The sequence below is a fragment of the Callospermophilus lateralis genome, chromosome 1 (genome assembly GCF_048772815.1).
Source record: "Callospermophilus lateralis isolate mCalLat2 chromosome 1, mCalLat2.hap1, whole genome shotgun sequence".
NCBI classification, from domain to species: domain Eukaryota; kingdom Metazoa; phylum Chordata; class Mammalia; order Rodentia; family Sciuridae; genus Callospermophilus; species Callospermophilus lateralis.
In genome coordinates this window covers 167,909,753-167,935,882 of record NC_135305.1, presented here as the reverse complement: position 1 = coordinate 167,935,882, position 26,130 = coordinate 167,909,753, and the positions used below count along the sequence as shown (strand labels likewise).

The following is a 26,130-nucleotide window of genomic DNA, read 5'->3' as shown; positions in this document are numbered from 1 at the left end:
CCTGGCCCCATGCCTGACACACACACAATCCAGTGGAAAAGAAAGACAAGGAGACGGATGTGGTGGGCACACTGACAAGCAGGAACACGATGTCGTAAGGAGGAGGAGGTCCGGAGAGGGACAGCCACTCCAGACCAAAGTGACAAGATGAACAGGCAGACTATCCAGAAACACGGTCAGTGGGCTTTCATTCTGCACAGTTTGATACAAAGTTCAGGACGGGAGGTGGCAAGAGACCAGAAAGAAATGGAGCCAGGGGTCAACGCTTTATTCCACAACCAAGCCAGGGTACTTCACCGGGTGCTAACTGTGGAGAGGGTATTCTTGGAAGGGAAATGAGAGGAAGAAAAGGGTCAGCTCTGGATCCTTGGGGACCACGGCCATGAGAGTCCCTTAGAGACAAGTTGCACGTCTCCTGTTTGGCAGTGGACCTGACACCCATGGATGGCTAGGACACTAACCCCCCACATGGTTCCAAGCAGACTTCTCAACACACCGCACATGGCCCCGCCCACCCCACCCCCCACCAGAATTCACAAGCACGTGGGCCTCTAGCAGGAACCTGCAGTCCCAAAACTTGGAGGTCACCTGCAACAGCAGTTCTCCCGTAGAGAAGGGTTTTCAAGAATGTGGTGGCCTGGACTCAGCCAGACCTAGAGGAGGAGAGAGGCCACAGGAATTCCGAAACCTGGCTGAGCACTGCTAATGCAAAAGCAGCCCCTTTCCAAAGAAGTGTTTGTGCAAGATCCTACAATGGGTCTCTGGCTGAGTCAGGATGAGAGGCCCTGCACACTACCAGTGTGAACCCGGGTTGGTGGTCACATGCCCTCCCAGAAGGGACTTTTCCTGCTAGTGCCCGGTACCTCACTGAATGCCTGCCTGTGTTCTGGGGATCAGGAGCTAGGATGGACCTTGTTGACTTCTGTCCAAACAAGAGGACGGTCGGGGAGGGCTTCTGCTGGCAGACAAACCACTCCAGATACCCCGAGAGCCAGCCTCAAGTGAGCAGAACAGTCTACTCCAACGCCCCCTGAAGTGGCAGCCCTACAAGTGCCTTGGTCCTCACCAGTCTTCCCGCGGCTCTCTCTTCCAAGAGGGGACCCTGAGGCCACAAAGGCAGGGGGGCAAGGTGAACTTTGACCTGCCTGCCCAGGACGCTGAACTCATGTCCACAATGCACAGAGACACCTGCATCCATTTCCTTGGGTAATGTGCTAAATCTCCCGGGGGCTAAAGCTCTTTCCCAGGGAGCCGGGAAGCAGATCCATGTGAATGCGAGTGTTAGACGCTTTCTTGGAACCAAGCAATCAATAAAGAACCGCCAAATTGGGCTCCTGTTGACACCCACTAGAGAACTGGGAGAGGGAGACCAAAGCTAGCCTAGCCTTTGGGGAGAGCCCAGAGGACAGAGGGTTTATTATGGCTGTCAGCGCCGTGGGCACGGCTCCCCAGTCAGCCCACAGCACCTACCCTCACCTTCTCAACAGGCCATTCTGACTCACAGGAAACAAATAACTACAAGGCCGGAAAACCTCACTGTGGTGCTGATAACCATGGTTTTTCCATTTATTTAAAAAAAAAAAAAAAATACGTATTTGATTTAGTTGGGCATGGTGAAGCACGCCTATCATCCCAAAGGCTCAGGAGGCTGAGGCAAGAGGTTCAAAGCCAGCCTCAGCAACAGCAAGGCGCTAAGCAACTCAGGGAGACCCTGTCTCTAAATAAAATACAAAATAGGGCTGGGGATGGGGCTCAGTGGTCGAGGGCCCCTGGGCCCTGGTCCAAAAACCAAAACATTCTGTGATCACCAACTAAGGTGCTCAGGTCTAAGCAGACCAAACACCCTCCCGACACCACAAGAGCAACTCCGTAGTCATTTTAGGTATAGAACTGCACAATCACTTGACATGAGACTCTACCAGGGACCCCCAGAATCCTAAGTGCTAAAATCAAAGGCCAGTTTCAATATTTCTTTCCCCTCCACCTGGTAAGGGGAGGGAGGGAGGGAGGGAGGGAGGGAGATGTGTACTTTAAATGATAGGTCTGAGAGGGAAGGAAAGAAGGAACAATACCTTTCACCTGCAATTACCCAGCTTGAGGCTTATTAAAACTTTTGGCTATATATTGAAATGACCTGGAAAATGTATGGAGCGAGGACAATCCAATATCTGGGCCCAACACTGCTCCCTAATCCCATGACACCCCCTCCCACCCCAAAGTTTAGATTTAATTGGCCTGCCACATGTCCAGGGCACCTAGACTTATCTCCTTTTTTTTTAGGTAAGTGGATCCTGTATCAACCCAGACTCTTGTGCACATGCTAGACAAGTGCTCTACCACTGAGCCACAACCCCAACCGGCTTCTAGATACTGTTTCTTCCCCACTCACATTTTTTTTATTGGTCCATTATAGTTAGACATACTGATGGCATTTATTGTTACATATATGTATCTGCACATGATACAACAATAAAATTTGGCCAATATCCCTCCCCAGCATTTCCCCCGTCCTCCCCACCTCTTGGTCTCTTTCCTCTACTGACTCCCCTTTTTGCGGGTGAGGGGTACTGGGGATTGAATTCAAGGACACTCAACCACTGAGCCATATCCCCAGCATTATTTTGTATTTTATTTAGAGACAAGGTCTCACTGGGTTGCTTAGGGCCTCGCTAAGTTGCTGAGGCTGGCTTTAAAACTTTGCGATCCTCCTGCCTCAGCCTCCAGAGCTGTTAGGATTACAAGCATGAGCCACCGCACCTAGCTACTGATCTCCCTTTGGTTTTCAGGGGATCCACCCCACCTATCTTTTCTTTTCTTTTTCTTTTTTCTCTCTCTCTAGCTTCTGCATGTGAAAGAAGCCGCAGGACCCTTACCCTTCTAAGTTTGACTTATTTCACTTAACAGGATGAACTCTAGTTCCCTCCGTTTTTCCTGTTCAAGGACACCCAGGCTGGTTCCACAGTTTGGCTCTTATGTATCGTGCTGCTCTGTAAACACGGGTGTGCCTGTGTCAGTGTGGTAAGATTTGGTACCCCGAGTCTTCAGAGCTCCTCAGGGCATTCTGTGGAGCAGACCCAGGTGAAGGTTTGGGCTTAAGGCTCAACACTCTCTTTGGTTGCTTCTGTCCCTCCCCTGGGTAGAGAACCAGGCACTGAGAAGAAGGGAAGAAAGAGCAACTCTACTCCTGTCCTCAACGGCTCCTAGAAGGGAAATGAAGATATCGAGAAGATGAGGACTGACACACACACACACACACACACACACACACACACACACACAGGGCTTTTTATGAATGTCATTTGGTTCACAAGACAGTGAGCCATAAGGCATATCTGCACATAAGACTGGTTTTAGGACAGGCCGATAGACTCTTCTTGAGACCTCTTCAGAGCACAGCAGCGCAGGGAAGCAGGGCCCACCTTAGTGACCAGTGTCTCCTAGCTAGTGAACCCACGCGGCACCGAGGACACGAGTTTGTTCAGGTGATCCTAACAATTGTCTCACCTGCAAATCTCAGTTCACGAGGACGCTGAGGCCCGAGAGAACCTGCCCAGGGACAGGGCAAGGGGAACGGAGGCGGGTCTGCAGCCCCGATCACCCAGGCAGGCCCAAGTGCCCCGCAGAACACTGCAGGCAGGGCGAGGCCGAGACCCACTGTCACCTCCCTTCATCCTAAGCCACGTGGGGCAGGAGCCCCGGTATCTATAAATAACTCCCTGGCAGGCTTCCCCAATGATAAAATGCCCAAAGGACTGCCCTCAGACATCTGGACAGAACCGAGTGGCCCCCCGGAGAGGCTGCCCCCCCCCCCCCAGGCCCCAGCACTGCGGCCCTCACAGCGCGCACTTTCATGGGCCGGGTGAAGAAGCTGGGACGAGAAAACCACAAATTGGCACCTCTGCCTCAGCTGTTGGGGTTTGACAGACATCCAGGAAGTGAGGGAACTGCAGAGGAATCCGCCTTGAAGTGATGTCTTCAAGGGCAGATGGCCACCACCCGCGAATCTGCTGGCACAGCCCAAGGACAAGCTCAGGCTCTGCCGGGACCTGAGGACAAGACGACTGTTCCTCCCTGTGCACCTAACAGACGGCCCAGGGTAACCAGGTAACGATCCCCGAAACAAGCGGCTGGGGTGTGGGATCAGGGAATAGGGGTCAAGGGCAGCCTCCTTGTCTTCAGAGACAGGAAGGACTTCGTGAGCCAGGCACAGTGGTACATGCACGGAATCCCAGCTATTGTGGAGGCTGAGGCAGGAGGATGGCAAGCTCAAGGCCAACCTCAGCAATTTAGTGAGGCCCTTAGCAACTCAGCAAGACCCTGTCTCTAAATAAGATACAAAAAAGGGCTGGGGATGTGGCTCGGTGGTCCAGTGCCCTTGCGTTCCCCAGTACCCACATCCCCCCAGCCCTCCAAAAAGGAGTTCACATTACTTTGCATAAAGACTGCTGCCCCGAAGGTAAAAGAGGAGACTCTGGGAGACACTTGCCTTTGCCAGAGCAGGAGCCTCTCACTCTGCACCCCAGAGCAACATCAGAGTTTTCAGGCCAGAAGCTGAGACATCCCACATTTCACACAATTGGACATGGACATGACAATGTCCCAGGCTTCCGACTCCCAGGATCCACCTTAGCCACTTCCCAGCTCTGGGACCCCAGGGTCTGAAGACTCTTGCCTTCTCTATGCCTCAAGAGTCTCACAGATCCACAGAGCCCAGGCCATGGGAAGAGGCCTAGAAGGGCACGTCAGTGGACCACAGCTACTATTTTTGCACGTCGACCATAAGATGTGGCCAACATCTGTCCATTTTTTGCATTCCAAAAATGGTCATTCTGTGCATGCGACTCCATTCACTAAGTAAAACTCTCCTATCCCGACCAGCCCTCGCTTTTGCACAAAAAGGGGGAAGGCAGCATTCCCCATACAGGGCCCAACAACGGCCGGCCTTATGGAGGAAAGGCCGGGCATAATCACAAACACATTTCCTCCACTTGGGCTGTAAAAGCTGAAAATGGCTGCCAGGTGTGAGCAGACACAATAGGCCCTGCCTTCTTTTGCAAGGTCACCCTGCAGGTCAAAATCGAGCCAGCCCATTTTCGGATTAGGTGCCTATGCACAGGAGGCTTCCCCCGTGGTAACTGGATTACAGAAGCCACCTGCAGGAAGTCAGGAGGGGGAGGAGGAGAAGGAGGAGGAGGAGGAAATGGTCCCAGTTGGAATGAGGCTGTTGATATGGTCAGGAGCCAGCGACTCACTCACTCACTTGCTTGCTTGCTCACAGGGGGAGATTGTGCAACCCGGGCAGCTCCGTTTCCGGCTCCATTTCACAGAGCCCTGGAGGGTTTTCAAGCACCCAGCCAGCGCTGCAGGGATCGGTGCTTCTCCTCCAAGGCGGTCCATGGGCAACCATATTCCCACTGGGTCTTGCACTATATTTAAAGCATGTAAGCATGGTCACCAGGAAACGAGAGAGAGAGAGAGAGAGAGAGAGAGAGAGAGAGAGAGAGAGAGAGAGAGAGAGAGAGAGAGACTGACTCTCAACAACAGAACCCAAGCTACTGAGTTCCCAAAAAAGGCGGTGACCTCCATGAGCAGGCTCTCTCCCCTCCTCGTCTCCCCCAGCCCTGCAGCTGGTGCGAGCCCTGGATCACTCAGCAAATAACTTGCAGATGGACCTCTCATCTGGCGGGCTCACCACCCCCACTCTCAAAGAAGGAGAAAGAGAGGAAGAAAATGACAAGTCATAACTGTGTAATTTGGCAGGCCCTAGCCGCTCCTCTCCCCGGGAAGGGATCACTTTGACTCGGGGTGGGGGGCAAAAGGACGTCTGCTCTACAGAATCCCTGGGACGTTTCCGGGACAGAAAGCTGCTTTCTTTGTAAATTGGGTGTTTAATTTTCTATTTTGAGGCTGGCTGGTGGCATCCAGCATCGGATGAGGCTGTGGATCTAAGAACCACCGGTCCCACTGTGCCTTCCAACAGAAGCTTGCCGGCTTTAGAAAGGGGCGAGGGGGGGGAGGGCAAACTGGCCCCCAAAAAAGGAACCTGCCGTGTCCTTTTAGCCCTCAATCCTGCCAAGTTCTCAACGTGCTGGCTGAACATTTAGGGTGCTCCACCTAAATGCCTGTAAATCACACCCACTTGTCAGAGGGAGAGAAAGGAAGTCAGGAGGAGGAGGAGTCTCCGCTAAAAGGTCACTTTATCTGGGATCCTTCTCCGTCATGCAGCCCCCTAGGCCACAAGGAGTGAGGGGCTCCTTAGTGCTCAGCCGCTGTATGACAACTGTCTGCTCAACTCCCTGCAGGTGGGGAGTCCCCCAGGCAGGGCTCTGAGATGGGGCCCATCTGGGCTTCGTGTGGAACCCAACTGGGAACCCCACAGCCAGTACCCTGCAGAGAGAACCCAGGGCCTTCACCACAAACCAGCCTGGGCCTCCTCCACTGTCCTTCCACCTCTTTGGCCCACTGATGACCTCCCAATGGCAAGGCAGAGTGGCCCTGCTCACCCACACTCTTTTGAACTTCCACCTGGAACAAAGAGGTGCCTTTTAAAACTTAGGTGAGGACAAAGTCCTGCCAGATATCTGGGAACTGAAAATCGGCAGAAAGGAAGGTTCTGTTAGAGCTACCTCTGGGGCTGGGCCGCAGCCTGTGAATGGAGACACCTGTGCCCACAGTGAGGCTAACAGCAAGCCTCCTGCCCACGGGAGCTGCTCAGGGAGTCCCGGCCTCTGGAGTAACTGGGGAAAGTCTGCAGAGAAGCCCTGAGTGGTCACCAGTAAACAGCAAACTCAGCAGAAACAAACTTGGGATGGCCCAGGGTCTCCGGCCAGGTGTGTTCTGCCCATGGTACCTAGATGAGGGGCACCACCCCAGCCCAGAACTCTCCTCAGAAGGTCTGCTTTAGTGGTGGAGCACCTAGTACATGTGAGGTACTAGGTTTGATCCTCAGCACTGCATAAAAATAAATAATCAGAGATAGGATAAATTATGGTATAAGGGTGTATTAAGAATTGTAATACAAAAATAAATAAACAGATAGATAGATAAATAAATTGGGTGCGGCGACGCATGCCTGTAATCCCAGTGGCTTGGGAGGCTGAGGCAGGAGGAACTTGAGGGCAAAGCCAGCCTCAGCAACTCAGCAAGACCCTGTCTCTAAATACAATATAAAATAGGGCTGGGGTGTGGCTCAGTGGTCAATTGCCCCTGAGTTCAATCCCCAGGTACCCAATCCATCAATCAATTAAATAAAGGTATTATGTCCATCTATGACTAAAAATATTTGCGGGGGGGGGGGGGGGGGGGACTAGAAGTGACTGCTTTACCAAGGCTTCAGAGCCCCACTGTTCTAAACAGATGCCTGACACCACACAGTGAACTGTCCAAATCATTTACTGTCTCCCAATGCCCAAGCAGCCTGGGAAGGACAAGTGAGACTTGGGGCTCTGACACCACCCCCCGCCCCGCCCCGCCCCCAGGCAGCAGCTCCCAGACCAAGAGCAGATGCATCATCTGGGAACACGTGGGCAAAGCAAATCCTCTCCTACCACCACCTCCACCATCAACTGAGCCTGGAGTAGGGCGGGGCCAGCAGTCTCAGCAAGTTCTCCAGGTGTTTCTGAAGGAAACTCCAGTCGGAGAGCCACCTGGCTACTGGGGAGGGGAAGCCCCTGATCTCTAGAGGGAACTCCAGAACAATGAGACCAACAAAATCTGGGCAAAAGCAAGCACATCTTCAAAGATGCAGAGAGGAAGCGCAGTCTCCATTTAAGAAGTTTGTTTTTGTTTTTCGTACTGTTTTAAAACACACACACACACTATGGCCATATCTTCCCTCTGGGGGGTGGGGACCTAATGGACTTGGGGCTGCTCAAAGAACAAGGCCCCTGCATAAGCTGGGACTGGGGCCTCCTCAAACCAGCCTTACCCAGTTTCTTCCTAAAGTGGCCGGAGTCACTATGAACTCTACATTTTGATGAGGTGGGTTTCACTGCCGGAGCAATCACACTGAAATGGCCCAGGTAGGGTTGACTTTTACCTCGACACAAATGGACGGGCCTTCCGTTAGCAGGAAGGCCGAATGGGGTGGCCGTGCAGAGGAGGCCTGTTCAGAAGGGCGTGGGGGAGGATCTGTTTCCACACTTTTCTTATTTTTCCTTTGCAGTACTGAGGATTGACACCAGGGGTACCATGCCACTGAGCTACATCCTCAGCCTTTTTTTTGGGGGGGGGGGGCGGCGGGAGGTACCAGAGATTAAACCCAAGGGCACTTAACCACGGAGCCTCATCCCCAGACCTTTTTGATATTTCATTTAGAGACAGGGTCTCATTGAGTTACTCAGTGCCTCACTAGACTGCTGAAACTGACTTTGAACTTGCAATCGTCCTGCCTCAGCCTCTCAAGCCGCAGGGATGACAGGCGTGCGCCACCGCACTTGGTGCCTTTCTTATTTTTTGAGACAGGGTTTCACTAAGTTGCTGAGGCTGGCCTCAAACTTGCGAGATCCTGGGCTGGGGATATAGCTCAGAGCTTGCCTGGCATGCACGAGCCCTGGGTTCAATCCCCAGCATCACACACACACTTGTGATCCTCCTGCCTCAGCCTTCCAAGAGACTGGGGGGGAGAGAGGGAGTTCTAGGTGTGCACCACCCCCACCTGGCTCATTTCCATATTTCCTAACACACTTGGTTATTGATTAGTCTTCTCTCAATCTAATTGGCGGATGGTCCAGCAGGCAATCCCTCCACCAGAAGGAGAGTATGGTTCTTTATCGTGGGAAAAAAAAAATACCCACCTCAACTGTGGCCACAGGTTCTACATTGAATACATTCACAGAGCTCCACCATCTGAGAGTACCACTCAATTTTTGAAAACAACTATTATTTCACACTTCCAGGGATAAACAGCACACTCAAGAGATGATTTTTCACATGAATCTTCACGATGTCTGCAAAGGCTGGCCTTTTGGGGAATGCTATATATTAGGAAGCTTTAACTGCAGGGGAGTGAAGAGAAAGGCCTCATTTATTCTCACTCCTTAGGCAAGAATAAATGTTCCAGCCCCCACGCAGGCAGGCACACGTGTGCACGTGTAGTCAGTTTGAGGAATGCTAGCAACTATTTATTACTCAGTATGATTTCACCTGTGCCTCAAGACTAATTACCGACAGTCCCAGCTCAGGTCCCGAGGCCAAGACTAATTTTCCAAAATTAAAGTCTAGGTCTCTTTCCCCCCTTGCTTGCAGGCTGAGCCCTTAGGTGGACTTTAATTATTCACCCAGCCCTGGGGGGTAGAGGCTCCTGTGGCTGCCTCCCCTCTAAGACCTGCTCTTTAATTACACTTTAATGTGAATTGATCTCTGCACTAAGGAGACTGTAAAGAAGATTGATCTCATCTTTCTCTCTCTCTTTTTTTTTTTTTCTAGAGGGTTTGCTAGAGAGTTAGGTATTCCCATTGATTATACGTCACTAGCAGATCCAGCCAGGAAGAGGGCTCAGGCGGTTGCTGCCAGTGATCTCTCTAGCTCCACATTTCCCTCACTATGAGAGAGGTCACCCACAGGACACCAGGTTGGTTTCCTCCCAGGCTGTATTCTCTAGGACTTAAAATTTACTAGGATGTTAAATATCCCATCCCTTTTATTTAATCCGTTTTTCTTTGGCTAAGAGGTCACAGCAAATTAGAGGACTTAGAACCATCTCAGGTATTTTTATTTAATTTATTCATACTCTAAGTCTTCCAGGTACATTTGTTAACAGGAGAGAAAAATTTTCCTCAAAAGCAAATGCCAGCCATGCACAGTGGCCCATGCGTGTAATTGCAGCAGCTGGGGAGGCTGAGGCAGGAGGATGGCAAGTTCAAAGACAGCCTTAGCAACTTAGTGAGACCTCAACAACTCAGCAAGAAATATTTAGAAATGAAATTATTTTTTTATAAAAAAGGCTGGGATGTGGCTCAGTTGTTAAATACACCTGGGTTCAATCCCTGGTACAAAAAAAAAAAAAAAGCAAATAACATTTTCAGATACGAGGACACCAGAGACTGAAAGGAAGGGGATACAGGAAGTGAATGCTGGCGGGTAGGGGGTGGGGAAGGGGGTCTCTTTTGGGGGTGGTAAAAATGTTTTAGCATTAGATACTGGTTATGGTTGGACCCCATTGAGAAGGTACTAAAAGCTGAACTGTATACCTCAAAAAGAGTTGAAATGTTGAGTTCATTAATTTTATCTTAATCAAAAAAATCCAAAGAGCCCAAGTGCAGTGGTGCACACCTGTCATCCCAGCAGCTCAGGAGGCTGAGGAAGAAGGATCACGAGTTCAAAGCCAGCCTCAGCAACTTAAGTGAGACCCTTGTCTCTAAATAAAATACAAAAAAAAAAAAAGGTTGGGGGGTTGGGGATGTGGTTCAGTGGTTAAGGGCCCCTGGGTTCAATCCGCAGTAACTGCCCTCCCCAATTTTTTTTTAAGATAAGAAATATTTAAACATACACACCCCCCCACAAACACCCACACACCCCTAAGGAATTTTGACAGCAATTTCACAAAGTCACTGTGTCAACCTGGTTTTTGTTTTTATCTCCCACCTGGTGGACACAGGTGGGGGAGAGCAAAGGAGGTGGCGGGGTGAAAAGGCAAGTTCTGACAGGTACCCCCACCACCTGGAGAGGAAGCCGGGCAGACATAGCCAGGGCGGCCTCTGCGTGGGGTTCAGAGCGAAAATCGGTTTTCAGCCTGCTTTCCTCCCAGGACCGAAAACCAATCAGTCCTCCACACCGCAACCAACCTCCTCCATGGCGCAAGTACAGAACTGCCGCAGGAAAAGCAGAAATGTTCCTTTAGCAGAAATGTCGCGTATGCCTCAGACAAAATTACGGTTGCCGTGGGAATCGTAACTTGAGTTTCCTGGACTTCGAATTAAAAAAAAAAAAAAAAATCTCAAATGTGAAATTCGACTGGCAGACTTTGCTCCCATTTAACAAAAGGCTGTTTCTTTTTCTGAGAACTATTTTTATGAAATTAGCGCCCTCGCTCCAACCCAATCCTATTAAAAGCTTTCCTGGAGTTTTATGCTTTCTGTTATTAAGGACAAATGGCTCTGGTGTTATCCTCAGGACAAGATGCAAATAAATCTGCTCTCTGACAAATACTTTAATTGAGTTAGATCCCTTTAATCAGAAAGTATTAACCAATTGAAATTGTGCTGTAGGACCCCAGTTCCCAAAACTCTCTCTCTCTCTCTCTCTCTCTCTGCCCTGATATTAAAGCCAGGCACCAAACTAAACCTCTTCCCAGGAGACCCTTCCAAGGGGGACACCCAGCAAAGAAGGGAACTGGAGTCTGAGAACCCAGGGTCTGCCTGTGTGACCGAGATGAAGAGCTCAGCTCCAGAGGCTAAGTCTAGGATGACAGGTGTCTGAGCTGAAAACCACAAATCTGCTATTTCTGCTAAAAGACACCAAGTACCAAGAGCAGCTACTGGACAGAGGGACCAACCATGTCTTCAGTGACATTGCCCCTGCCCCCGATTTCTGGGTTACCCAAGAAATCGATGCCCGATTCAACAAAAAAGAAAAAAGGAACTTGCCCCAGGTCACACCTGCATCGGAGGCAGAGAAGGATACACACCAGGTCTCCCCTTTTCCTTTCTGCATTAGCCTATAAACCTGTCGCAATAAAGTTGTCTCCTCGAACTCACATGGCCTCACAGTAATCATATTTTGCTTACTTTTCTGATCCTCCACCTGCTCAAAAAAGGGAAACAAACCACTGGACAGGGTGGCACATGCCTATAATCCCAGCAGCTCAGGAGGCTGAGGCAGGAGGATTGTGAGTTCAAAGCCAGCCTCGGCAACTTAGCGAGGCTCTAAACAACTCAGGGAGACCCTGTCTCTAAATAAAATACAAAATAGGGCTGGGGATGGGGCTCAGTGGTTGACCTCTCCTGGGTTCCATCCCTGGTACCAAAAGTGGGGATGGGATAAAATACTGACGGACTAAGGACTCTTAGATGTCAGGGTACAGCTCAGTAGTAGAGCACTTGCCGAATATGTGAGAGGCCCTGCGTTCCATCCCCACTGCCACAAGCAAGCAAGAACGAAGTTTGTAACTATTAGCACATTTTCAGACAATGTGTCAGTGCTCCCACGTCACCTTGGGACAGTCTCCGGGACACAACTTCACGGGGCACAGGAGACACCTAATAAATATTCACAGAACATAGGGCACATTTTAATTCTAAATTTCTGCAAGGCAACAGTACCTATCAGGAACCCATGTTCTTCTAAGCTGATCAATGGGCACCACTTGGTGGATGGAGATGCCAAAGGCCTTGTTGGGTCAGAATGGGAAAGATGTCCTCTGGCTACAAAGTGACCCTCATCCACTCTCTGCTCATCCTCTGTTGTTCTCTCCTCCATCCTTCACACAGGCCACAAAGGAAACCCAGAAATGCATGCAGGGTGACCGCAAAATCATCTAGACTCCTGCTCCCCAGAGGTCACCCTGCTAACCTAACCACCTGCAGACACTGGGTCCAGGCGACCAGTCTGAGAACCTCCGAGAAAATGAAAATAAAGACCCTTCCGTTTCTGTTGTCTCAGAGAAATCACCGCCCAAGTCAGAGGGAGGCTGACTTCAGGCCAGAGAGGTTGCCAAAGCTAACCTGCATTTTCCAAAACTGAGTCGGAGTGAGAAGGGAGTCTCTCTCTCTCTCTCTCTCTCTCTCTGCTGTACATATTTCAACGCTGTCTAATGGAATAGCAGGAACAAGGCCAGACAGCCCCACTGCTACTGGCACTGGGGCCAGGGAACAGAAATGTATTTTTAGTCAGCAGAGCAAGGCGTGATTCAAGTGCCACAGGCCCGGGGGGCAAGCTGGGGGCCTTCCTGCCTCTGGCATGGGGTAGCTCACAGTCACCTGCCATGCTCCTTGCACCAAGGGCAGGGGGTGGACAAAGAAGCCTTGGAAGGACACACGGGTCCCATCTCGGTTCTACCTCTCCATATTTTGCAACTTAGCAGACCTTCGGGGAGCCGCACCTTCTTCTCTGGCAACTCCAAGATAGGCTCTGCAGTGCTGGCTCCCTCACCAAGCGAGAAAAGGGGGAATGACTGGGCGAATGGCCTGGGAGCTTGTTAAATGTGGTTCTGGGGGATGTGGCCCTGCATTTCTTTGTTTTGGGTGGTGGTGGTGGTAGGTGGGTGCCAGGGATTGAACTCAGGGACACTCGACCCCTGAGCCCCATCCCCAGCCCTATTTGGAGTTTTATCTAGAGACAGGGTCTCCCTGAGTTGCTTAGCGCATCGAGTTTGCTGAGGCTGGCTTTGAACTCGCCCTCCTCCTGTTGCAGGCTCCCGAGCTGCTGGGATGACAGGCAGGCAACATGACAACCGACTGTGGCCCTGCATTTCTAATGGGCCTGGTGTGGATACGACACTGCTGGTGCACAACCTGGGCTCTCAGGATTCACCAGCATCTCCGTGCACTTGGCTGGAGGAACACTCTGGGGGTTTCCACATCCCCAGCTCGCCTCACCAAAGGCTGACTCATTTAATTTAGCCCACGATTAGGCACCTTGCAGGTGCTGTGCACTGAACAAGTGGGCACAGAAAGAAAGTGAACCCTCTGCTCGTACTTCAAGGGCCATGGTTTTCCTGCTTTCAGTTTTTATTCCTTCACAGGGAACAAAGACCTTCCCACAACGCCTGTGGCCCTACAGTGAGGTCTCACCAAGACCCAAGGAGTTATGTGAGAACCAGCCACCATTAAGAGCCACCAAGTATCACATACTTGCTAGGTGACTCGCATGATAGCAAGTGCTTCATGTATGTTCTGCTCCCCTCTAGGCCTGGCCCTGTCCACCTGTAATCCCAGTGACTCGGGAGGCTGAGGCAAGAGGATAGCAAGTTTGAGGCCAGCCTGGGCAACTTAGTGAGGCCATATCTCAAAATATAAGAGTTTGGGGATGTGGCTCAGTGGTAGAGTGCCCTGGTTCAATCCCCAGTACCCCACCCCTCCAAAAAAAAGTCAGGATCACCTTTTTTTTTTTTTTAATGAGATTCAGAGATGACGTCAACTGTCCGGGATACTGTGAGCCACCACTCCGCCCCTCCCCAGGCTTTCTTGAAGAACCCTCAGGAGCCTCGAAAAGGGTTCAGCTCCAGAGCGTGTTTCACAAGGACCCGGCGCTCCCTGAACAAGGCCCGCAGCCAGCCAAAATCCAAGATCGATGCGCTAACCCAAGATCTTATTAATAGTGCCTTCCTGCCGAATCCCCCTGCTCAGCCTCCTGATTCCAGGGTTCCAGAGAAAAGGATGCACACAGGTGAGCGAATGAATTGTAAAACCAGCAAAATCAAGATAAAGTGAAAATGCGCAGGACTGCAGTGTGGACAGGAAATTCAGTAGGAAGGGGGTGCTCTGCTCCGGAAGCTGCCCTAAAAATCTGGCGAAGCGCATAGCTGGACTTCCAACTGGGAAGACCTGTCAGGCTTCAGGAGCAGGGCCAGGCCAGGTGCCCCGTCCCCAGGAAAGGCAAACAGCTCAAATGATCGTACCCCAGGGCTTCCTCACTGTGTTTTTGGTTAAAACCCTGTATGTCCTTTTTGGTTTGCTCTGTAAGAACACACAGATTTCACTTCAGTCTGTCATTGACCATGACAATGAATTCCTCTTTTTTCTGCTGATTTCTGAAGCCAGGGGGCACTTTATTATTTTTTATTATATACATATAATAATTTTATTTTATTTATTTTATTATATACATATATATAATTTTTTTTTAGAGCCCTAAAAGTAAACTGAGTCTCAGTCCAAATTCACTGGCACAGGGCTGAGCCTGCTATCTTATAATTCACACGGCTTCCTTTAATTCCAGTTTATTCACCCGAGCTGCAACTTCATGGGTCAGAGAGCAAGTAGAAAAGTCCTAGCGTCCCCCAAACGGGAGACAAGTCAAGGGCTGCAGATGTGGCTCAATGGTAGGGCACTTGCCTAGCTAGCAGGTGTGAAGCCCGAGGTTCCATCCCCAGCCCTGCTGGAAAAAAGGGGTGTGGGGGGCAAAACTTCCAGCTTTTGATTCTGCAAAACCCCAGAACAGCAAACGAGGCATTTTCCGTGATGAAGGTCATTCTTCACCAGTGAGCAAGCACGCCACCACAAATTCTCCTGCCACCAGTGTCAGCAAGCCCCACCACGGCCCCACCACGGCCCAGAGCCCCCAGATGGCACTACTCACAGAAAGAGAGACACCACATGTGGAGAGGCAGCACCCAGGGACGGTATGGCTGTCAACTCATTGTTATGGAGGTACCTGTAACAAAAGCAAGAGGGAATGGATCATACGGAGCACTTGAGTTAGGCGTGTAGAAACACAAACATACAAGGCCAATCAAAACCACCATGAGCCAGGCAAGGTGGCGCAAACCTGTCATCCCAGTAGCTTGGGAGGCTGAGGCAGGAGGATCATGAGTTCTAAGTCAGCCTCAGCAACTTAGTGAGGCCCTAAGCAACTTAGTGAGACCCTGCCTCCAAATAAAATATAAAAAGGCTGGGGATGTGGCTCAGTAGTTAAGCACTCTGGGTTCAATCCAGCTACCAAAAAATAAATAAATAGATAGATAGATAGATAGATGATAGATAAATAGAAACCCACTACTGCATTCACCACAGGAGGTGGTGAAATAAAAGAATCCACAAGTGAGTTTTAAAAGAGAGAGAAGTCCTACGAAGTCACAAAGCCTAACTATTCCTCACACCCCTGGTAAGAACTTAACACTAAATCAAGCTCAGAAAAGAAATCAAGACTAACAGACATCGAGTAGTGAGAATAGGCCCAGATACAGGTTCAGGTCAAGTGTGGCCCCAAGAACCACAGGGCAACATGCAGGAACAGAAAGCTGGAGCCCACTGGCTCACTCGTGTGGGGTTCTGAGGTGCTGGGGTGACATATGGGACCGATTATTTCGATGCCCCTAGTATGAAATAACAAAGGGGCTGGACTCAGAGACGCTCATCCATTTGAGGTTCCAGCTTCTCTGGACTCTGATGGAGTCTCTGGATGGTCTTCCAGGAAAACAAACATACACACATGCTTTCTGCACACAGACATTGTGAAAACCCTCTGCAGACAGGATGTGCTCTCCAAGTTCCCTTCCTGCTGGAAGGTTCTGAATCTCTCTTTGCACCGTTGATATCTCTTAATGGAAGGGAAAGCCCGCGGACACAGCTTGCCTGGTCTGCCCCCAGAGGGCTGTACAATCTGGCCTCCTTACATGGACATGTATTTCCAAATCTGGGAAGAGAATCCAAAAATCAGACTTGCAATGTGAGCCCAAGAAACCTCAGGAAAGCCAAAGCAGTGTCCAGGCATTCTGCCGGGTGACGGGCTGGAAAGAAATTGTACTTGAGATGCAAAGTCGAGGGAATAAGACTGGATTATCTTGCTCTCGATTTTTTAAGGGAGGTACATCTTACACACAGGGCACTCTCTGAAAAGAAGCCACTGGCATGACAGCTGTATTCATCCAAGTAGAGAACCCGCCTCCGCCTGAACAGAATCATCTGGTTGTCTGCCATCTTTTACAGAAATGAATAGGAGAAGGGGGAAAAAAAAGAAAGAAAGAAAGGCCTTGAATTATCCCATTTGCTTTCTTCGGTGCCAAAGCCGGTTAGGGATGAGGCTTGGCAATTACTGGGCCGTAGGACACAGAATGCCTGTTTCAATAGCTTCATGACTGAAGCATCTGGCAGAGAGAAAGCAGATCCGTATCATGTGGCAAATCCTTTCTCCACTTAAAGAGCCCTTGTTTGTGTGTTGAAATAGGCAATTAATTACTTTAACAGTCTGTTATCTGACGGTCCCCTGAATCAGATGGTTTCTGCTTCTACCTTTCATCTCTCCCAGCCCTGCTGCAGGATCCATTTCCCATGGCGGTACTGAAAACTCTCCATCAGTCCTAATCGTGACCAGGAAGACTTCACAGTACCTATGAGCCCACTTATCACCAGAGGACACCCTCCGGTTTCCCCAGAGCAAGGAAAGCTCAGCTCAGGCGCCTGCTACCACCAAGGTCTCTCCTGGAGGTTGACTCTCATACAGAAGAGGAGGTAATAAGAAGAGTAGCAGATAACTTAACCAAAGGCTTACTATCTGCCAGATGAAGCTCTAAGAGGTTTTCAGCCTATGGACTCATCTTTTGGACCCTAGAAGTGGGTCCCAGGAATGTGTCCATGGAAATAAGAGGTGTTAAATAATTGGGCCAACATCACTAGCAGGAGATAGCAGTGGCCCAGGAAATCTGGTCCCAAAGTCTGGGTTCTTAACTACTATCCTCTGGTTTTTTTTTTTGTTTTTTTTTTTTTAATTATCATTATCCCCCTAAGAGGGTACTCGAACACGGAGCCACCTCCCCAGCCCTATCTTGTATTTTATTTAGAGACAAGGTCTCACTGAGTTCCTCGGGGCCTGACTAAATTGCTGAGGCTGGCTTTGAACTTGCGATCCTCCTGCCTCAGCCTCCTGAGCTGCTGGGAAGACAGGCATGCATCACCACGCCCGGCTTGTTTCTTTATGATTATAGCGAAACCCCTGTATATATTACGTAAAGTGATCATCACAACAACTTTGAGTTAGGTTCCGGGTACTACTGCTGTTTCCTATATGACACTCATTTCCCAAGTCAGTTTAAGTAACCAGCCAGGGGGACATGGCCAAGAGATGAACAGTGACCTCAAATCAGAGAAGAGAGCAGCGAGCAAACAAGCCAAGAAGCATGGGGCTGGCCGGAAAGCTCCTAATCCCTTAGGTAACATTGAAGTTGTTTTCCTGCCTTGATTTGAATTTGAACCTAAAGCTGAGTATGTAAAAACTCCGGCTAATGAGCCTGGTCTCAGGCCACCTACTGTACATATGACAAATCGCTCCACCCCAATTTCACAGAAATAAAGGAACATGGAAAAAGGGCGTGATGACATTTCCCATCTTGACAGAACTGCTGTACATAGAGTACGCAGGGACAGTGGAGCAGGGCTACCAATTAATGGGGCATCCATCTGGACAAGTATCCGCAAGTCCACAGGCTGGGTCAGAAATAGCAGGCTCTAAACTCAACAGGGCTGCACGATGTAGGAACAGGACATTTGGAGCTCAGAGGAGAGGAACTGCAAGGATTGCTTATTTTGGGATTGTTTCTACTTAAAAAAAAAACTGCTGGTGCAATGGACGTCTACTTGCTCCACCGAGCACTGGCTCCCTCCCCGATCCTCTATCCATCCCTGTTGAAAGGAGAATGAGATCCTCAGGAGGCCACAGAGGCCAAACTCAGCTTTGAGACTCTGAGAGCTTCTAGCCAGACTGAAATAGAGACTGGTCAAAAATAGCACACAGCCGGAGCTTTGAGGGAAAAGGCAACTCGGGATGTTTAGCCGTCTCCACGAAGTTAGAAACTTTCGGGATTAAGGAGGGTGTCTAATGGAATCTTTTTACTATCTAGGGCTATGCGGTCTCGCACCCCGTCCCCCAACCTTAACTTCTTCCCTCCAGCCCCCAAACGAAGCTGATTTCCATCAAAGGCCCTAAAACTATTGCTGAAATATCTGGCTTCTATAAAACTTTTCCTGATGATTCAGGACCAAGAAGTGCCTCAAATGTATCAGACAATGAATCACGGCCCAACCCAGGAGCTGGACGGAGGTGGAAGTTAGGTCAGTGGGGGCTGCGAGGGTTGCCTGACCCCAGGGCAGAACTCGGACAAGACCTTGACCCACTCGATCCTTAAGGTCAGCAGGGACTTGTGGGTCCCTGAGTTTTCTCCCCAAACTTACACTTACTTAGCTCGGTTCAAGGGAAAAGTTACATTTAAATGTTCAAAAGGACATTTCACAGTACATCATCATCGTTTACTATCTTAATGAAGTTTGGCTTTGAACAAACAATATAAAACCCACCCAAGGAGTATTATGGAGTTATAGCATTTTTTTTCTTTGCCAGACCTATTGATTGAACAGCTGATAGAGGCACACAGTAAAGATTTCAAACCATTTCAAAAAAGAATACAGGGAGTATACAGTGAAAAATAAAGTTCCCGTATCCTTCAGTCTCCTGGCCTGCCTCCAAGAGGAACCTCCTGCTGCAGGCTATGAGAGATGTGCATGTGTTTTTATTTTACACAAACGCTTGTGTCTTGTGGGCTATTCTGTACTGCTCTTTTCCCCTCAGTAATATATCTTGAGGAGGTCTTCACAAGTCTTCCAGCCAGCTGCAGAGTAGTCCTCTGCTGGTATGAGTGGTTTTTGTTTTTTTTTTTTTTTTTTTTTTAAAAAGGACCCTTTTCTTTACTGATTTATTTCGCCAATTTGTTCTTGGTAGGCAGAATGATTGTTTCAATTGCTTCCAACTAGAGACACAGATCCAACTACTAACAATCGAGTCAGGAGGTGGGCTGGAACTATGATTTCTCTTCTTTTATTTCTCCTTACTTATTAACCTATTTATTTATTTAAGGTACTAGGGGTTGAACCCAGGGCCTCATGCATGCTAGGCAAGTGCTCTACCACTGAGCCACAGCCCCTGTTTTGAGACAGGGTCTTCCTAAATTGCCTAGGATGGCCTTGAACTTGCCATCCTCCTGCCTGAGCCTCTGGGGCAGTTGGGATTACAGGTATGCACCATCACATCAGCTTGGTTTTGTTTCTTAAGAGGGAGGAAAGCCATCAGGAGCACATAGGAACATGATTTCAAGAGAATTAATAACTGATGTTATGCTTTAGCTACTGTAGAATAATACATACTAAATAATTGCTTTAGCAAGACTTCATGATACATAATTTATAAAATCATTTTTTGTATAGTGACAAAGAATATACAGCTCTCCCTTGGTATCTGTGGGGTTAACTGTAGGAACCCCCCCCCCAACACCTTTCACCAAACTATGCCCAAGACCTTTACAGAAAACTGTAGCAGTATTTGTATAAATCCTATGCATATCCTCATATACACTTTAGATCACTTCTAGGTTACTCTGAATGATATCTAACATTGCATAAAGGCTATGGAAATAGTTGCTACATTGTATTTTTAGGGAATGACCACAGGGGGGGGAAAGTTTGTATATGTAATTTTTTTCCCCAATATTTTCAATCAGAGGTTGGTTGAATCCATGGCCACTAAACCCTTGGACATGGGGAGGACTGGCTGTGGTCACTTTAACAAGTGCATACAATAATCAGGATGAATACAGACCCAGTGCCAGGGTCTGTTGCAAACCTGAATGGCAAGCCAACCCTTTCAGGAAAATAGGAATGGTCATCCCACCCCAAAAGAAGAAACTGAGACAGAGTGGCAGAAAAGGGATTTTTTCAAAGAGATTACACAGCTTGCATTTTTTTTTTTTTTTTTGGTTGTTTTAGTTTGGTTTGGGGGTTTTCTTTTTCTTTTCTTTCTTTTTTTCTTTTTCTTTTTTTTTTTCTTTTTAGTACTAGGAATTGAACCTAGGGGCACTGAACCACTGAGCCATATCCCCAACCCTTTTTATATTTTGTTTAGAGACAGGGTCTCACTGAGTTGCTTAGGGTCTTGCTAAGTTGCTGAGGCTGGCTCTGAACTCGCGATCCTCCTGCCTCCACCTCTGGAGCTGCTGGGATTATAGGCGTGAGCCACTGAGCCCAGCCAGCTTGTGTTTTAAAGTCATACCTCCTCGTTCTCAAAACTTGCAGCACCTTTGTTTCCCTTTTCAACCAATGAAAATAATACAAGTGCCAGCCTTATAGGGTCTGGACAGGTTACAGCTGAAATAATGAAACATAAAGGTTTAGGATACAGATACGTGGGAAATGCCTAGCAGGTGGTAGTGATTCACAGCCAAAAATAGTGCCTTAGAGCAACCCCTTCCCCACCTGTGCCCAATATACAACCATCGTGCGCTCTCCTCACGCGTGTGCATGCAGGCTTAGATGCTCGCAGCACAGCGAGCCATAAATACCCAATAGCAGACACAGGCTAGGCTTTCTCGCCCCTTAGAACATTTTAGGTCAGTGGCCCTGGCGAGCACATAGGAGTATCCACAGCAAGCAGTCTCAGCCAGGCAGCAGTAACGCGAGCTGAGCGCCGTGTTCACGGAGGACTGTATAAATAGCCTTCCTATTATAGAAGAGCCTCGGCGTCCAGCACTCTGGGTGGAGGCCCTCCCTGGTGGGCCCTCAGGGCTGTGGGCAGTGCAGACCGTGTGGCTTGGAAGCAGCTGTCTAAGTGCCCCCATGTCCCCCAAGAGCCTCCAAATGGCTGGCTTTCTCCCTCTAACCAGCCCACAGTGTTATGTGGTTCGAGGGCCTCCAAAACTAAACCGCTGCTAAGCCACCCCCGGCTCCTTTGCCAGCCCTGGCTCTGACACTCCGCAGGGTTTGGGAGAACTGGCTGCCCCCTGGGAAACACTCAGGCCCAGCTAATTCTGATGCAATGGGATATCAACTGTGATTCTTGAGGGTTTTTTGGTTTGTTTTGTCTTTGCCTCCACATCCTTTCCCATCTCCCCACCACTCACCCCTGACACCTCCTTCCATCTCCAGGAGCATCAGAATTCCCGCAGGATAGCCCCACAGGCTTTCAGTGAGGAGCTCTGCTGCTCCGGGCACCATCTCTGGAGAGTCCAGGGAGTGGCACCAGGGAGAGAAGGCAGTCACGGTGGGTAAAAGGTTCAACCTGTCAGTCTCCAAAAATGTGTTTCTAAACGAGCACTCAGCCAGGGCAGCCCAGTTCCAAAAGTAGCAGAAGAGAAATGATACTCAGTGAGCCTTTGCCATAGCCAGGGCCCAGCATCATCTTCAGTTAATAACTACAATGATACTGATGGTGTCTCACTGTGTCGATGGCACAGAGGAGGCAAAGGAAACCCCGAGGACCTATCACTTGTCCAGGGACGCAGACTCAAAACGAGAACCCCAAGGGGCAGAACCAGAACTCAAATGTCAAAATCCAGTTCTGCTTGCCAGTAAAACGAGGGTCCCCCCCCCGCCACTTCGCCCTACTGTGTCTGTAATAGATGTCCTCGGCTTTACAAGGCCCACTCAGGAAGGCAGTGCTGGGGGTGGGGGGATTCCACTCTTCAATTCTTGAAGCAAGGAAACTAGAGGCTGGTGGTCAAGAGAGCAAAACCCAATGCAAGTCGAAAGCCTGTGTGAGCAAGGAACAAGAACGAGGGAGCTAGCAAGACAGACGCTGAGAGCACCCTCTGAAGCATCCACAAAGAATGTAGTAAAATAATGTTTATTTTTTTTAAATGTCAAAATGGTGGTGGGTTGGGAGGCTGAGGCAGGAGGATCACGAGTTTAAAGCCAGCTTCAGCAACTTAGCGAGGCCCTAAGCAACTTAGTGAGACTCTGTCTCTAAATAAAATATAAAAGAGGGCTGGGGATATGGCTCAGGGGTTAAGCACCCCAGGGTTCATTCCTAGTAAAGGGCGGGGTGCAGGGGGCGGGGGGGGGGGAGGGGAGGGAATGCAAAGCAAAATCCATGATAAACAAAATATCCAAAAAGTTTAAATCCAGACAGGGTCACCAACTGTGCTATGTCAAGCCATGCTGGAGTGTTTTGGGCAACATGAAAATGATCAGTAGTACTGATTCTGCCTCAGTTCAAAGTTTTTATATTTTTATCCTCATAGATATTTGAGGGAGGGGGGATTAATTTTGATTTTTTTTTTTTTAAGCATTGCATCAAAATAGCCATTACCTCGATTGCTGAGTTTGGGGTGCCCTCAAAATTTCTATGCCGGAGTCAAGTGCCCCACCTTCCTCTCTTGAGCCCCTTCCCCATTTGCATGTCTTATTCAATCCTGTACCCCCAGCACCCAGGACAGTGGCCGGCACAGAAAAGGCACTCAAAGAAGTGTTAAGTGGAAGCCCGGATGATGTCAGAGGAAATGCCCCAATTTTAATTCTTGTTCAACTCTGAAACCACAGCCAAGTTTGGGGGCCATTATTAGGTACATAAGAGTTACTTGAACTCAAGCAAGTTACTTGAACTTGCAGTACCATGACAGTCAACCTGAAAAGTAAGATGACTACCGAGTGACAAACGGGAAGGTAGGATATACAGCATGGATACAATGGGGAAAAGGGTAAATCATGAACCATGCAAAGGAGCACAAGATTTCATCACACTTCTCATAATAATTCACATCAATTTAGAACTTATGAATTGTTTACTTCTGAAATTTTCCATTTGATATTTTCAGACTGTGGTGGACCACAGACAACTGTACTGTCATTTGTCAGTAAAGTCAAAATGATGCAAATACCCCTTCGCACAGGCTTACATTGCCCATCTCGGAGAGTAAGGAATGCTGCAAAATGAAAGGATTTTCTCCAAGATCTCTCCACCCCTCTACCAACCAGACAGAGGTTTAGGAAAAGCACTCACACTTCCTGTAGATTTGGCAAGTCCTCAAAGCCAGCAGGGTCAATCTCAGAGAGTTTGTTGTAACTCAGGTTTCTGGTAAAGGAAAGGAAAAAAAAATAATAATCAATACTTGGCATTGTGCCCCAAATTGACAAATTTTATCCTTCCCCACATACCCCTCCCCCCAAAAATCCAAGTGCTCTCCCTCATAATTCCCATTGTCTCATGCATTATTTTAAGTAACATTACTGCTACTGAAATTTACAAATATACCTCTCCTGCCCACTTGCATCCATAAACAAGGCACAGAAATCCAGGCAATGAACATGCCAACCACCTGGGGCAATGGATTCAAGCAATATCATTTTATCACCTAACAACCTGTAAAGAAATCCTAAAGTGAGCCAGACCCCTACCCACATTAAGGTGTCCTGGTCCAAATACTCTGCACCAAATACTTTGAAAAGTCCAGGGCTATTCTTTTATACATACATGGACATTCTCATGGTTGGACATGATGTGGAGTTTCCCTGGTCGTGTATTCACATATGAACACAGGAAAGTTCTGTCCCATTCACTCCACTGTCTTTCCTATTCCCATCCCCCTCCCTTCCCTTCATTCCCCTTGGTCTCATCCAGTGAACTTCTATTCTCCCCCCACCCCTTATTGTGAGTCAGCATCTACACATCAGAGAGAACATTTGGCCTTTGGATTTAGGGGATTTGCTTATTTCACTTAGCATGGTAGTCTCCAGCTCCAACCATTTACCCGCATATCAAGGCTATTCTTAATGACATTTTTTTATTAATGTTTGACTAATGCACTAACATCAAACAGCAGTAAAGAAATGAAAAAAAGGTGGTTCAAGCCTTTTGTTATCTAAGCCAGTGGTTCTCAATCAGGGATGATTTTTACCCCCACCCCCCATGTGCCCTGCCCCCCCCCCGCCCCCCCCCACCATGGGGAGACAGCTGGCAATGTCTACAGGCATTTTTGGCATAAAGACAGAGGCAAACGGGTGGTTCTGGTGTCTGGTGGGTAAAGGCCAAGGCTGCTATTCAACATCCTACTGTGCACAGGGGCTGGAAATATCCAGCCCTATGTGTCAATACTATCTCCTGAGACTGAGAAACCCTGGTCTAAACAAGAATTCAGGACTCAAAATTGCTCAAACACAAAGCTGAAGTCTGAGTGGTTGTTTACAAAAAGAACACTACAAGATTCCGAATTTATTATAAGGCTCTTTATGAGCCCAGGATCCCCATGCTGCGATCGTCACACAGGAGAAGGGAACCAGGTGTTAAGACATTCACACTGGCGTGAACCCTAGGCAGGGAAAGCCTGCGGAGCAGCCCTCTCGGGTGGTACCACCTGTCTCATTAGCTCAGAATCACACCTTTCTTCCCATTCATCCCCAGCTGTACCCTCCAGGACCAAAGAAGGGGTTGGGCAATGCTCAGCTGAGTTTCTAATCACAGCCTCGACCCAGACCCCAGACCAGCTTCATCCTTTGGGGAGAGAAACCACGAGATGTGATCTCCAAATCAGCCCCAGCTTCTCACTCGGTACTCCTGCTGCCAAAGTTAAGTCCACGCAGCCCGGGCAGGCAGAGGAGGCTGACGTTTCTCATCTCAGCGATTCATTCCCCTGACATTCCTGCCAATGAGCAGCCCTAGTCATCAGGAGTTTAACGTCTGCCTCTGAAAAACGTCACCGAAGTGGCAGCTATCTTTTAAGGTTACTCCAGAGACATTTCAATCAATACTAACCTAGAACTGAGAGTCATTTCCCTGTGACATGGAAGACATTCATCTAAATAAAAGTCAAGCTGCACTGGAAACTAATGGTACCTCTGTGTTTGCGGCACAGCCTGGATTAAAGGCCATTTGTCCAGAAATTAAGAGGCCATAAAGACTGAAGGTGGTAACTTTTGAAAAATATCTTTAGTTGTAGATGGACATAAAAATAAATAAATAGATAAACGCGTTCTGTGGTGCTGGGGACTGAACGCCGAGCCTCACGCTTAGGCAAGCGCTCAGCTGCTGCGCTATAGCCCCAGCCCAGATGATGACTTTTAAAGCCAGATACTGAAGTCAAGTGCGAGCTTGCCGGTACGCCGGGGTATTTATCAATGGGTACATAGAAACCAACAGGCTAGACCTGAGAAAGAAAACCCACAAAGGGAGAATTCCTCTCGTCCGAAAAAGGACTGAGATTTTCTTCTACTCTGAGAGGGTTATCATGGCAGGTGGGTGGGGGGATGGTGGCTACCATTTCTACAGGTAAAGACACTGCAAGCCTCAGGCTACAATTCATGTCATCACAGGTAATGTGAGAGATGACCTGGAGGAGACATGAGAGAAGAGCTCTCAGAAACCATGGAAGCAAGAGATGCAAAGAGCAGGTGCTTCGTGCAGCTGGCAGAATGACCAGGACATGGGTATACCTAATGGGACATTTGCTCTCAGTTTCAGAAACAAGAGCCAGGATAGGTGAATCTTCTTCATTTTCCAGAAAGGCTCAAAATAGGAATCCTTATGGGAAATCCTTTTTTTTTTTTTTTTTTTTTTGCGGGGGGGTGGGGTGGGGGGGGTGATTGAACCCAGGGATGCTTACCCATTGAGCCACATCCCAGCCCTTTTTATATTGTATTTAGGGACAGGGTCTCACTGAGTTGCTTAGAGCCTCACTAAGTTGCTGAGGCTGGCTTTGAACTCACATCCTCCTGCCTCAGC

At 48.8% G+C, this 26,130-nt stretch overlaps 1 protein-coding gene across 1 annotated transcript in view; it reads right to left on the bottom strand.

Moving 5' to 3' along the window:
* The window catches only part of LOC143387285 (leucine-rich repeats and immunoglobulin-like domains protein 1), a 125,567-nt gene that overhangs the window by 57,907 nt on the left and 41,530 nt on the right, over positions 1–26,130 (bottom strand). The window contains exons 2-3 of the mRNA XM_077109088.1: positions 23,416–23,487; positions 15,238–15,312 (exon numbers count right to left, since the gene is read on the bottom strand). Of these exons, the coding sequence (XP_076965203.1) occupies positions 15,238–15,312; positions 23,416–23,487 (147 nt within the window). The remainder of the gene's footprint in view (positions 1–15,237; positions 15,313–23,415; positions 23,488–26,130) is intronic.